General features: G+C 43.6%; 2 protein-coding genes and 1 long non-coding RNA gene across 6 annotated transcripts in view; 2 read left to right on the top strand and 1 right to left on the bottom strand.

Annotated features, from left to right (window-relative positions):
* The window catches only part of fhit (fragile histidine triad diadenosine triphosphatase), a 367,464-nt gene extending 354,978 nt beyond the window's left edge, over window positions 1-12,486 (top strand). For 2 of the 4 annotated variants that reach the window (XR_015112247.1, XR_015112246.1), the window contains 4 exons: window positions 8,335-8,412; window positions 9,006-9,042; window positions 10,834-10,944; window positions 11,334-12,486. Coding sequence is in view for 1 of the 4 variants with exons in the window: in XM_086200571.1 (XP_086056697.1) it covers window positions 10,834-10,941 (108 nt within the window). In the remaining 3 variants the exon portion in view is untranslated. The remainder of the gene's footprint in view (window positions 1-8,334; window positions 8,413-9,005; window positions 9,043-10,833; window positions 10,945-11,333) is intronic. The other 2 variants (XR_015112248.1, XM_086200571.1) reach the window with 2 other exon arrangements.
* Window positions 4,523-8,695, bottom strand: LOC147267410 (uncharacterized). Its single transcript, XR_015112250.1, has 3 exons — window positions 7,631-8,695; window positions 6,342-6,456; window positions 4,523-4,613 (listed from the first exon to the last, which is right to left on the bottom strand). It is a non-coding gene; the product is annotated as an uncharacterized LOC147267410 (long non-coding RNA).
* Window positions 12,487-12,759: 273 nt separating the features above from the next.
* On the top strand, window positions 12,760-13,841 carry LOC147267408 (uncharacterized). The gene is made up of 3 exons (XM_086200569.1): window positions 12,760-12,844; window positions 12,932-12,990; window positions 13,092-13,841. The coding sequence occupies exons 1-3, from the start codon at window positions 12,822-12,824 to the stop codon at window positions 13,751-13,753; spliced, it is 744 nt and encodes a 247-aa protein (XP_086056695.1). The 5' UTR covers window positions 12,760-12,821; the 3' UTR covers window positions 13,754-13,841.
* Window positions 13,842-14,341: the final 500 nt, after the last annotated feature.

Genomic DNA, 14,341 nt, shown 5'->3' with positions numbered 1-14,341 from the left:
CTTGTGGACAGATGGAACCCTTGACTTGATGGTAGACCTGCTGTCTGAAGATCTATCTGTCTAGAGAGCCACATCAGCAGGAATGGCAACCATGGGGCCTCTCAAACCCCTGGAGATCTACAATGGAGGCGTCAGAGGGTCCCTCAGAGACCTAGCATAGCAATGCTGAAACAATGAGCCTCATCCACAGATTTGTCCCAGTCAATCCGGTGATTCAGGAGTGGAGCTCAGCAGTGACCACCCACCTTGGTGCTAGAAGTGGAAGTCCCACTTTATATTCTCCACAGAGGGGTTGATTATCAGTCAAAACATTGTGACCGCACACAGTGACACACCAGGAGTGAGCAAGGTGTGAACGGCGCCATCTGCTCATGAAGAGGCCTCAACGTGGTGGGAATCAGCCTTGTTTTAAGAATCACTACACCACCCAATAATCCCACTGTGTCAGCCATGCCTCTGATTGGTGGTGCACACTGTCACCACGGAAATGCATACTGTCACTGTCAGTCAGTTCATGAGCTCCCGCCATCATTAGAGAGGAATGTGATTTCCCTCTCGAATGAGAAATATTTGAAGATAATGTTTTAGCTGACATCAGCTCCAAGTTAGCCAGCAACAACAAAAACGGCCAGCTGGTCACTAAAAGCAGTTATTCTGAAGAACGCTGGGTTGGAAATAGCGTTACTGGTTTGATTGACAGATGCCCCCCAGAGCAAAGGAGGAAATCAGATGACATCGACATACAAGGAGTCCAAAGTGACAGTTATCAGATAATTACCAATCACATCATCAATGAAGTACACACGCCAACAAAGCTTAATAGTTAATCCAGTGGTTATCAACTGTCTTCTTACATTGTCAAAGGTCCAGATAATCCAGATTAATGTTCATTCACGTCACGCCAGCGCAACCGGAGCGCACAGACGGCACCTGCTCCTGCTGTGTTAGCAGCAAACCATGCAAGATGGTGAGGAGCTGTGACTCAAGTTATCTCCAACCTGGATTCAATTGGCTTGAGGAAGAGTTGAGACCCCAGTTTGTGGGACATGATGAAGTTCTCAGCAGTGAATCTGTGAAACCAGTGCACATCACACACAGCCTTTGAACCAAGGCCAGACACTGAAGCAGTCCAGGTCCGCCTCCTTTGCTGTCCTGAGAATGAACACAATGCTTCTTCTTCTCTGCTCACCTCCACAGAGGAACCAGAGCCAGCGCTGCCTCTGATTGATGGTCAGATACATTTGGGTGCATGTGATTCCATAACTCTCTGGTGTATCTTGGGCACATAGCATCCCTGTTCATTTTTCAGCAGTGCTTGGCTGGCGTTGTGTCACCCAGCTTGCATTGACCGTGTGGTGAGCTTCCTCTGTGTAGGAGCCTGGACTGAGTGTTTCAATCACTGTTCACAGTAGAAGACTGAGGTTCCTGCTGTTTGCTGATTTCACATATTTCTCTGGATGAAAACATTAATACTGTTGTGCGCTGAAGAGCGAATTGGTCAAAATAAATGCTAATCGATAATTATGGATATAATAGGGCAGCAGAGCAGCGGCGGGGCAGCCTGCACGGTCTGCTGGAGTTACCGGTGGAACGGTGAAGAAGCTGGAATGGGCTCTCTTTCACCAGGGACCAGTTCACGCGGATTGCATGGCTCGACGGTGGCTTCTCTGGACGCGTAGACAGGAGGGAGAGAGGTGTCCTTTGTGGAGTCTCTGTCGTCGCTGCACTGCCCGCTCGAGGTCCGAAGTGGAGAACCGGAGAGGTTGAAGACCACTGGAGAGGTTGAACCTTCTGAAGATGCTGGAAACCACCAAAGAGAAGAAAAGCACCGAAGAGAAGAAAAGCACCGAAGAGAAAGAATCTTCTCCGCGCTTAAGTTTTTATGTGTGAGGCAGATGATGTCACTTCCCGTGGGATGGTACTGGCTCTCAGCCAATAACATTTTGACAGGCAACTTCCGGTCAAGCTGATGCACAGGTTCTTGGGGGGGGGGGGGGGTCAGTGGCCAGAGTCATCATCCTTTTTACGATCCTTTATGACCCTTTCTTCAAGAACATGTGGCCACTCGAATTCAGGCTTTGAAAAGGGGTGTTAGGCCTCACAGGCCGAAAGCCTTTCTTCAGCTGGACTAATTGTCACATCTCTGAATTAATCTCTTGATCTGGTTGAGTTGGCACAACAATACCAAGGACTTTATTACATGCTAAACTTCAAAATTAAACGTATCAAAGATTACATAAAAGCTCAACTCAGATGAGTGGCGTGTTGCCATGTCCTAATTGTGTTGTCTCGAAGCAGCAGTGATGAAGACACACACTCAGCACATTAGCATTCATGAGCATGTTGATCAGTGAGCGCGAGAGCAGGGCTTCTGTGTCAACACCAGCAGCTCAGCTACTGAGAAGAAGAGCGGTGCTAAAGATGTTTAACACTGCTCAACAGGGAGGCTCACAGTATGCGCACACACACACACACACACACACACACACACACACACACACACACACACACACACACACACCAGCAAGTGCTTGGACATCAGCTCAGCTGCTACTGTCCACACAGTTAGTGGCACGGTTCTGCCTTTTTATCAAATGTCTGGCTGCGTTCAACATCACGCTGATGTTGATACCAATCACACATCCACCTATAAACCAGAAAACTTGAACTAAAATTAAATCTTAAATAAATCCATCCATCCATCCATTTTCTACCACTTATCCTGTTAAGGGTCATGGGGGGGTGGAGCCTATCCCAGCAGCCTTCCCCCTGGACAGGTCACCAGTCCATGGCAGGGCCAACACATATAGACAGACAACCATTGGCTCTCCCAGCCACGCCTACGGTCAATTTAGAGTCTGGATTAACCTGGTCCCCTCTTGATGTCTTTGGACTGTGGAGGAAGCTGGAGTACCGGAGAGAACCCAGCAGGAACAGGGAGAACATGGAGACTCACCCAGAAAGACCCTGTGCTCCAGCCGGGGCTGGGACACAGAACTGTGAGGCGACATTGCTGACCACTGTGCCACCAATTACACAGGAAGTTCAATACACAAGTTCCCTTAAGAATGTAAACACAACAAACGAACTTCAGTACGCAGCAAAATGAAAATTGTGGATGCAGTTGGTGGTGGTCAGTGATTATTCAAGAATTTACATGCGCACTGAGATTTTCTCTCAGGAAAAACATTCACCATAGTTTTGAGTTCATGCAGAAAAAATTAGTGGAAGTGGGTGAGGCCCCTCCCACTTTTATACTTTGTCATTTAAAACCTGCAATGGATATGGGTTGATCATAAGTTTCCTATTTTTTGTTTGTTTGGACTATTTCATAACAAGTTTTAATTTCATAAACTGCAGTATTTTCACACAAAATAACAAACTGTTAAAAACACTTTTAACATATAAACAGTCTGATCAGTCGCAGTCTTCTTTATAATCTCAACATTCTTCTGTGGAGGAGAAAAAAAAAAGTTACACAATGTTGTGTGCGTGTGTGTGTGTGTGTGTGTGTTCATTCACATTTAGAAACCAAATAAATCCATCCATCATAATCTATTAGCAGAGAGGATGACGCTGTTGAGTGTCACACAACAACCTCTTTGGAGTGGAGGGAGCACACCAACACACACACACACACACACACACACACACACACACACACACACACACATAGGCATCCTAAAACAAACCCTAATCCTAATCCGAACCAATCGATACCTAAACCCAACCGTAATCTTAACCTCAACTCACACCTCAACTCTAGCTTTAACCAGGAACTCATGTCCCCATGAGGACTAGACATGATACGATTTGTGTTTCTATTAGAAAATCTCTGCAACAGGTCACAAAAACCAGCCACTGACATGAAACACACATGCGCGCACATGAAAACACACACACACACGCACACGTTATTTGAATTTCATAGAGAATGCAGCTCATCCCTGGTTTGCAGCAGCACTGTGAGCAGGATTTAAGGTGAAACGTTTGCATCATACATGAGTTTGCCTCACGGATTGATTGATTGATTGATGGCATGATGGATTGCTTTGAGACAGAATGTGGTGAGATGGAATGAACTAAAGTGCCTCCTCTGATGACAGGACCTGAACGATGCCAGTGCAGAGCTTCCCCGAACCCTCTTTGACGTCTGATGTTGTGACTCGCGTCTGAGCTGTGGCGGTGAGCAGGCTGGGACACAACAGGGTGACTGAGCTGGACCAGGTTATGAACCATGGTGGCTGAACTCACTTAAACAATTACATTTATTGGAATAAGCCTGGCTTTGCCTCAGTTGATGGACCTGCGCCAGCACAGCAGGGAAAGAACTAACATGAGTCAACTATAATGTCCGATAGCACAAGCAGACAGGAGCTTTGACGATCCCTTTACCCTGTGAAACTCGTCCTTCAGTCCTTCACATCGTACCAAGAGCACTTGTCATAATGTGGTTATTTGCATACAGTCTTCAGAGATACAAGCCACGGTCACATGACAGGTATTCCTTTATGTGGTCGACCTCCCTCTGATGCCTCCTCTGAGTGGTGCCAGAGATCCAGAGCAAAGTGCTGGACAAAAAGATGATGTGTTGATGCGGTGACCCCAAGGCCCTTCAGAGAGGAGACAGGAAACTGAATAGTATATATATATATACAGTGTATATATATGTATATATATATATATGTATATATATATATATATATATATATATATATATATATATATATATATATATATACATATATATACAGTGTATATATATGTATATATATGTATATATATACACTGTATATATATATATATATATATACAGTGTATATATATGTATATATATATATACACTGTATATATATATATATATATATATATATATATATATATATATATATACAGTGTATATATATGTATATATATGTATATATATATACACATATATATACAGTGTATATATATATATATATATACAGTGTATATATATGTATATATATGTATATATATACACATATATATACAGTGTATATATATATATATATATATATATAATACGTTCTAGTGTCTTTATTTATTGTATTTTTCAGCGCGTCTCGTTTCGGCATGTTGGCCTCTGGTGCTGGCCCACAGCTCGCCACCGTCGTAACAGTAACAACACTTGACATCTCCCCATGTGGCGCCCTGGCACTTCAAGCTGGGCCCTGTGCTGTTGCTGTGATATATAGGTCACCAAATATCTGGATATCATTGGGTTTATTGCAGCAATCTAAGAAGAGATATCGGCCAAATGAAATGAAGAGTAAAGCTATTAATTAAATGTGTATGGAAAGGTAGTTTTAGCTTCAAATTCTTAGTCATATTAATGCATAAACTAAAGATCATTTGACAAGTTGGAGACCCTAGTCCAACAATATGTTGGAAAAAAATGTGTGAAATAGATTTCCACAATAAAATGCTTACATATACACTCCAGTGACTTCTGGGGTTGTTGTTTTTTTTTTTGTTCTTGTGCTTTTATTTTGGAATCTTGGAGCCACAGCTCAGATGTAGAGGAAGGACCTCCCCCCATGCACATGCACATGATGTCCACAAGCTCAGAATTTTGCTGTCATGCCCCAGAGTGTAGGAACAGCCCAGAGAAAGGAGTTATTGTGTCTCATCAGTGTCAGTCACACAAGTCTGGACACTCACGTCTCAACATCGGCCTTCACTCCCTTTATAAAGACAGGGCTGCCACTTGGGTACTACTACATTTATGTACATTTCAAGCATCTTTTATGCATTTTACCTGGAAGTGACTTATATTAGCCGACCAAGCACTAAGCTGCTGGCCAGCATGACCACTCCATGAGTATGCTAGCTTGCTCCTCCGAGCATGTAAGCTAGTTTTGCTGTTCCTGCTCAGAGGTGCTCACATCTCTCATAATATGTTGGTGCCACCATCAACAACAGCCCAGCGTCAGCAAGTCATCCCCAAATTCCCTGCCAATTTAGGATTCTACTCAACAGCAATGACTGCTAGCATGCTGTCAGCTGCTCCCAGCCTCTGCTGGCGGGCAAAGTATCAGCCACTGACTAATATTAAATTAATAATGGCTAACCCACCAACTGACAGACTACTGAAGGCCACCCATCTCCTGGATTACCAACCTACTCTGTGCTCGGCACAGAATAGGGGAATGGCTTTAAGCATGTCATGTGTTCGTTTACAAAATAAAAGCCTCTTTAAAAATGTTAAATCCTGCCTTGACTTCAAAAGTCCAGGTCACAAAAGTGTTGAACTAACTATTGGCAACATGTCCAACTCTGCTGTTGGACCAGATCGATGTCTCCAAAAGTATTTCCACCTGGTGTAAAACATGTTCCTCTGTGTCGCAGTCTTCTCAAAATCAGTTGTTTCCCTTCATATCATCCTTCAATAGTTTAATACCCCAAGGGTCCAGAGCTCCTCAGCCCAGGCCCCTGAAACAAAGACACATGCAAATAATAGACACTAAAAGACCGATCCAAGCACGTACAAATGTTGAATCATTTTAAATGTAACTTTTTTATTATTTGTTTTTCGTTTATTATGGCCAAACCAGGCTATGTTGAGCCCTCTGACCCCACATTTCATTGGCCAGTGTCCTGTATTTTAGTATTTATACCAGCAGAAGCTGCTTCTGCTCAGTCCAACTACATAAAGCTGCTTGGAATATAAAGGCTAATAGGAATGATTGGCTTTTGATGAACTAACTACCGAACTCTTAAATTCTGCTTCATTTGCCTGCATCCATTGCTGCAGTTTTAAATGGCTCCTTGCAGCCCCCCTGAGTCTCCATCCTGATACGAGACGACACCTTTTCAGCTCTTGGAAGCTTGGTACTGTTGTGCTGGAGTCAGAATGTTTCACAGTAAATCTCTGTTTGTTTTATGTTGCTTATTTTCACCGTGTCTGTTGTCACTGAACCGTAATGCTTCCCTCAAGTTTGTTTCAGCTTCAAATGTCACATCCATTTATGCTTCACAACACTAACGGCAGACACAAATGTTGTGTTGTCGCTGCCATCAGTGCTCTCTCCTGTTTTTGCAAAGAAGGTCTTGACCCCCGTCCTGATCCTCGGGGCATATTTGTTTTGTATCCTCTCACAAGGAGTCACAGCCCTCGTGCAAACACAGTAACTTCGATGAGAGGGAACCCTGTGATGGCGAATCCATTTGTCCTCTGGCTAGGTTTGTTTTATACATGACAAAATGATATTGAATTATTTGCTATTTGATGTAATGACAGAATTTAATCTACTTTATTTGAAAGTGTTTTAAGCTCATATTTAGACTATTTAGTCAGAGGAATATAGCTGTGCTTAATCTAGTTGTTTTGTTCATGCTAGGAGAGCAGGTCACATGGCTTGCACAAAAGGTTTTAGTAATGCTTTTTTTTTTTACACACAATTTCAAAAATGAATCAGTGTTTAATGATAGTATCTGTTATGACTGAAAAATGATTGATCAAATGATGACGGTGGGGAGACAAAAAGCCGGAAGCGCAGGATGGATGGAGTGGGCGATTTCTTAAACACTTTTTGAAAAATTAAAGTCAATACCCAGAGAGCCTCTGCTCCCCCCCCCCTTCCCACATGAAATGGTTTGGTCCTACCTGCCCAGGTAGAGCACATGCTAGTGAGTATGCTAGCAGACCGAGGCAGTTCCATCCAGCTAGCGTCATGTCTCTGCTGCTGCTTTCCAAGGAGAAATCTATCGTAAACACAGAGAAGGAAAAGAAAGAGAGGAGAGAGCTTTGAAAGAATGACAGGATGAACCCAAGGGTTTAAAAATGGTGGGTGGTGCCATCGATAAACATGGTGGTGGCAATGATCAGAACTCAGTGTCTTAGATAATGAAGCTGCAGTGGGATGCAGTGCTGTATTTTCACTCTTCACTGTCAGCAAATATCTTACACTCATTCTGGGCTCCAGAGTTGCAGCCCTACAAAGGTGGTTATTTAAAGCTTTGAGTTCTAGAGGGGTCATTGCAGTAATTACACAGGGCTGATGTGGCCTGCTGGGTGAAGGGGGCCAGGGTGATAAAACCCCTGGTGGGGCCTCTCCATGAGTTAGTCAAATTTAGCTAGTGTTGCTAACAACTAGCATATGCTATTTACTAGTTAGCTTTCAAGAGAATGCTGGTTCAGGCTGACATTCAGCCTATTTAGACATTTCCTCATGAATGCACTTCATGTTTCCTATCTTGATAGAATGAGGCTTTATGGTAACATTAACAGCTCATACTGGGAGTGAACTGAAGCATGATTTGAACAAACCCTCTCTCACTGGCAATTTCTATTTTTATACTTTTTTTCAGGTGAGAATTTTTTTCCCCCCTCCTTGTAGAGCTCACTTCAATCAAGGAGAACATTTCCAGTCTCTGCCTCTTAGAAAGGTACTGAACTGTCCATTTTGTTCTAGGAAGCTGCTAAACAACAAAATATGAAGTGAAATATAAATTGCTAATGAACTCGCTTTTGCAGTCAACCAGGAACAGTAGTTCTGTTCACAACAGCTTTAAAAAAAAAAGAAAAAAAAAGTTATTCCTAATTGTGTCCTTGTGTGAGTTTCCTCAGCAGCTGATACTTTAGGTCCACAGCGTCTGATTTGATTGACAGGTGTGTTGGTGTCCAGTCATTGTTAGAACCAAAGGCTTGAGGTCGTCTTCTCAGTAACAAACCAGGTTGACATGTGTTCACTAGTGAAGCTGAGGCTGCTCTTATAAACCCATCAAGATTGGGTTTCTTTAATCTGAGATCAAAGACAGAATTCCATGTACAAGGAAATACACTGAAAGCCTCCTGATGACATCATCAGGAATTCTGACCTTGATCTGGGGCTTCATGCTTTAATCTTGACTTTGATCTCTGACTGATTTAATTTTGTGTATCGTGCTTTTTAAACATTTTTCTGCACATTTGAACAATATTAGGATATTATCAATGATGATAATCATCCATCCATCTTCCTCCTCTTATTCCTGTTAAGGGTCGCGGGGGGTGGAGCCTATTCCAGCAGCCTTCAGGTGAGAGGCGGGGTTCACCCTGGACAGGTCACCAGTCCATGGCAGGGCCAACACATAGAGACAGACAACCATTGGCTCTCCCAGCCACGCCTACGGTCAATTTAGAGTCTGGATTAACCTGGTCCCCTCTTTATGTCTTTGGACTGTGGGAGGAAGCTGGAGTACCAGAGAGAACCCAGCAGGAACAGGGAGAACATGCAGACTCACACAGAGCCAGGGCTCCACCCACAATCTTCTTGTTGTGAGGCGACAGTGCTGACCACTGCACCACCGTGCTGCCCGACCATAATCATGATAAAAATAAATTCATTACCATAACAGGTCAGAACATACGAAGCCCAACCAGAATGAAATTAAAAATACAAAAAACAAAAATGAGGTACATAAATACTGTTGCTATTTAAATTAAATCAGATTTTAAAATAACTGCCGTCAGAGCAGTTTCATGAAAGATTTACATTTATTTATTTCTTCATGGCAAAAATATGACGTGTGCTTATCAAACAATTAGATGATGACATCCACCCGTCAAACAATCCTCAACTTCTACTAGTTGAAATGGATTTTTGCTTGCGTGCAAAAATGAGGCGCCCATTCGTCTTTGACTGTTTACCTCGGCCAGCTCTGTTTTGTGTGTTACAGCTCCACATTGCCTGCTCTTTCACCAGTGGGTGCTCAGGGCCTCATTACTATGACGCACCAGTGTACTCAGAGTTCCAAAGAAATTCCTCCAAATGTTTCCTCCCACATTACAAATGATGTCTTCTTTTGATTATACATCATGATATCACTGGAACCTCTCAAAATGCTGTTTCAGCTGGAGTTAATCTTGCACATTGGTATGGCTGCGTATCAGTGCCAGTTTAAACCATAGTGGACTAACCCGTGGATGCTGGATTTAGTGGTTGGATACAGAACAATCCCACCCCCACACGGAGATTAGTTAAGAGCGGGGGTCAGACTGTCGAAGATGGAGCCTGAGAGCAACAAGTTTCTGTCAGTTATCCGCATAAATCTAAGATCATGTTGTTTTCATCTTCAGTTTCCGGCCACCAGGGACTCTCGGATGCATCAGCGCACAGGCTAAGCAATTTGTTGCTCTTGTGGAGACTGCTCACCCCGGATTTACTTTTCCAAATATTTGCGCACTTGCTCCACTTCCAGCTTATTTTCATAAGTCTGTTATGTATATGTATATAAGTATACAAACCTAAAACCTTCATCATTACCTCAGAGTGGCTCCTCAGCATCACTCATGGAGGAAGTGATGAATAAGAGGGGAGAAAGATGAACAGCTCATAAATTTTTGCAATCCCTCATCTCGCTACAACTCTGCTATGCATATAAGTCCTACGTTGCATGCTGTTCACTCACTCGTTGTATTTTACACAGACACACACACACACCAACCAACATTGTTTTGAGACTTTCAGTGAATGTTTGAGCCAAATTTGAAGATATTTCTTCATGATGTCACTGAGAATCTGGCCGACAAACATCCTGAAACATAAGAGCTCCTTTTGCCGGTGTGAGCGCACACCAGCAGAGCTTGTGCATGTGTAGCTTCCTCCTGCGATCACACTGGGACCATCTATTGGTGTAACTCACGCTGTGTGTCTTGTTAAAGAAGCTCCATCTCAGATTGTCGTCGGTGTTTGAGAGTGGGAATCCAGGGAGGCATCGTTTGTTGTGTTTTAATTGTGTTCCATTTCAGCTCAGCTACTTTCTAAAATATTCCCCCTGAGAGGCAGTGGTGCTCTAACTCTGCACTGTTACTCTGTTTATTTGCAGCTGCAGAAGCACGATAGAGACGATGAGGACTCGCCCTCCCAGTGGAGATCAGAGGAGGAGATGGCAGCCGAAGCTTCAGACTTGAGGAGAGAGCTTGAGAAGCTTTAGACGGTCAGTAAACACCTTTGAAAGATAAATCAGTCTGCGTCATGTCCAAGTAGTCTGAATAACTACAATAATAATAATCAGAATCATAATAATAATAACACAGATATGTTTAACATAAATTAGCACAATGAATGTGAAATATTTGAAAATAAAATGAACTTGTGTGTCATCATTGGTTGATTTGATAGTGTTGTTGCTAAGTTAATTGTAAATTTTTGACTAAATCAACAAATATGTTGAAGACCAGGTGGAAAGTGAAATGAGCGTTTGGTTCAAAAGAGCCAAAATTAAAAGCAAACAAACATATTGCCTCCTATACTGTTCATGTGGAACAAGTTCATCTACATCGATTTTGAGAAATTAAAATGTTTTTTGGTTCTTTTTCTCTCCAGGATGGTGTTCAACATGCAAAGACTGGAAGATGAGACTTGCACCGGAAATAATTCATTTGAATCTGGAGGCTTTGCCTCATTGCTTTGATGTATTTCCTTTCCTGAATAAATTCCACACATATAGCTCCTCATCTTTGGCTCTGTCTAAAATAAACAGTATTTGAACAATTATTCCAACAACAGAATGAACAAAAACCAGTGACAATTAATCTCCACACCTCGTATCAGTGAGCATTTCCTGATTTTACCATCAACATGGATGCTACACAAAACACCACAGATTTGTGTAAGAGGCTTTGTAAACCACAGAGTACCACAACAACAGCACAGCTCCACAATACTTAAGTATACCAAATAAAATACATCAACACAGCAAAAGCATCGAGTAATGCTGCATTCTCTTTATGTGGGAAAGGAGAGTAGCAACGAATCTACAGAGGGAACATGAATATTACTGTGTGTATGACTGATTAAATGTCATACAGATGAGACATGGAAGTGCAACAAAATGGTACATTAACAACGTTTCCTCTATTCACGCACTGAGCATTCGGTCCTTTTGTGTGATGCCAGGGTTCGCAGGCATCAGTCACCTCTGGGAGGGTTTGACTTAAAATGTCTAATTGGGAACTGGGAAATTTTGACCTCCAAGTTAAAGTGGAACACACCACAACAGCTGTTCTGTCTTTGCCGTGGCTGGAGCTCGCTGCTAGTTACAGGCAGGGATCCGCTTCGAGTAGCAGAGGCAATAAAACTGCACTCCAGCTTGGATCTTGGTAGTCACTGACTAGATCAGGAGCCTTGAGCTGTTCTTCACCTTATGGACTTTTAAGACATCTGGGGCGATGCCTTGCTTCGAGGAGCAGAGCACTGTTTGAAACCGAGTGACCTGATAAACCTGGTCACATCTAACCAGTCGGACCATTTCAACATCATTTTGATGACAAATTGATGATGAGGCGAACAGTTTCTTTAACATTCATCCTCCGCCATCTGCTCCTGCACCAGTTTAAGCTAAACATGCACCAAACCCTTGTTCCTTTTGTAATGGCGCCATCAGGGTATCAATGCTAGCTTGTAAGCTAATTCTCAGTAGCATACAGATGTAATGATAACTAGCTTACAATGCTAGCTTTTAAGCTAATTCTCAGTAGCCTACAGATAATTAAAGCTGCAAGCAGCGTTGTTAGGGCCTGAGCCTCCACACGGCCGCGACCGGGTGCCAAACGCCGGCCCGAATCCAACGGTGTAATTGGCAAATCCTGAGATTTGAAAATCCTTGAACATACACTAGGCATTACTGAGTCAAAGGGACTACTTCATCTGCACACACACACTCAGGCTCTCTTTTATAACTGGAAACAGGTGGCGCCTCTTGATTGGACTCCAGGTGTCATCATTCACTTTGATTATGATAACGATATAAGAAGCAGCTTCTGCCATCAAGCTTCAGTGTGCTGCTGAAGCTGAACTACTTCTGACTCAATCATGGGAGTTGGCCTTGCTGCAAGGTGAGCATAACAGTCTGGCAGCATCACTTACTACTCCTGCTTCAAACAACTTGAGCTTTATGGACTTTAACTTCTTTGGTCTTCCAGGATTTCTTGGCTCTGTCTGCTGCTCAGCAGTGGTGCTTGCTTTCCTGCAGCACAAGGAGGTATGTTGACTTTTTAACTGGCCTGCAGGTGGGCGACTTGCTGCTGGTTCTGCTGTCATAAATGCACATGATGACTCAGAACTTTTGTATTCCCTTCTCAGTTAACAAGCCTTCCCAGGCCAGCCAGGGATCTTCAGGTGTGGCCACAGGTGCTTACCCAGGTGTGGGTGTCCACCCTGGTTATGACCCCAACAGCTATGTTGTGTCATATGACACCACCTATCCCTCAGTAGCTGTTGCAGACCCTTCACCAGGTGCTGCTGTCTTGGTCAACCCCCCTGTTTTCCCAGGAAAAGTTGACTTCACCCACACATCCGCTACTGGATCAGGTGGACACTCAACTGTGGGTTCAGGCTCCTTTCCTTCTGGAAGCTCAGCCGGGAGCTCTCTCGGTGGCAACAGAGGCTCGTTCACTGGCGGCTTTGCTAACCGGAGGATCCCAGAAGGAGTTCAGGTCTTTCCAAGCTTCGGGGGTTCAGCTGGCGCAGCCTTAGACCCGAGCTCCCAGTCGTCTGGTGCCAAAGGAGTCTTGGACACTGCTGAGGAGACCTCTCTACCTGTGCCACCACCATCCTACATCATCCAGAACTGGAACGGCTACAACAGATATCGTGAGCTCTATTCCCACAAGAAATACTCCCCCGAGTTTCCTGAACCCATCACAGTTCTGGTCTCCAAGCCTGCTGCCACTCCAAGCAAGACTCCCGTCAAGGCCCGGCCTCAGGTGCCTGTAGTGGCCCTGCGCCAAGGAAGACAAATCTAACGGGTGAACACCTAAAAGGTGTCCTGGTTCTTACAGGGTCCACTTTTCTGTATCGCGAGACTAAAGTCAGTATTAAAAAAAAAAAAAAAAAAATTTTTTTTTACTGCTTTTGTATATCAGCACATCTTGCACTGCATGCTGACCTTAAGGGCAAGACAAAACCAGCCTCATGCAAATGGCCCATGATTTACACCCCCCCCCCCCCGTTAGTGTTCCATATTGACTCTGCTAATAAGCAACCACTCTGAACGTGGTCACCATGTCTAACAAACATGAGCCTCATCCAGCTGCCAGAAACAAGCTTTAGTCCATGTTCATTACAGTTGAACTTTGAGCATTTCGCTCTGTCCTGGCCAATTGGGCACTCTCAGGTTCCTCATCAGCTTCCAGTTATTAGGGCCTGAGCCCGGTGATACAAGAGGGCATAGACCCTCTTGTGTTAAAACACTCGCCACTTTAACTTGATTCCCACATGCTAGAAAACTCACCAAATTTGGTACATTGGGTGTGGTGAAAAATTGGATTAACAAATGGTGCCATCTACATACAAAAACCCCTGCCACAACCTGTAGGTACAGACATAGGACC

Source organism: Aulostomus chinensis, chromosome 3 (genome assembly GCF_037954235.1).
Source record: "Aulostomus chinensis isolate RoL2024-O1b breed Wild chromosome 3, RoL_Achi_v1.0, whole genome shotgun sequence".
In the NCBI taxonomy this organism is placed as follows: domain Eukaryota; kingdom Metazoa; phylum Chordata; class Actinopteri; order Syngnathiformes; family Aulostomidae; genus Aulostomus; species Aulostomus chinensis.
This window is presented reverse-complemented; position numbering and strand designations above follow the sequence as displayed.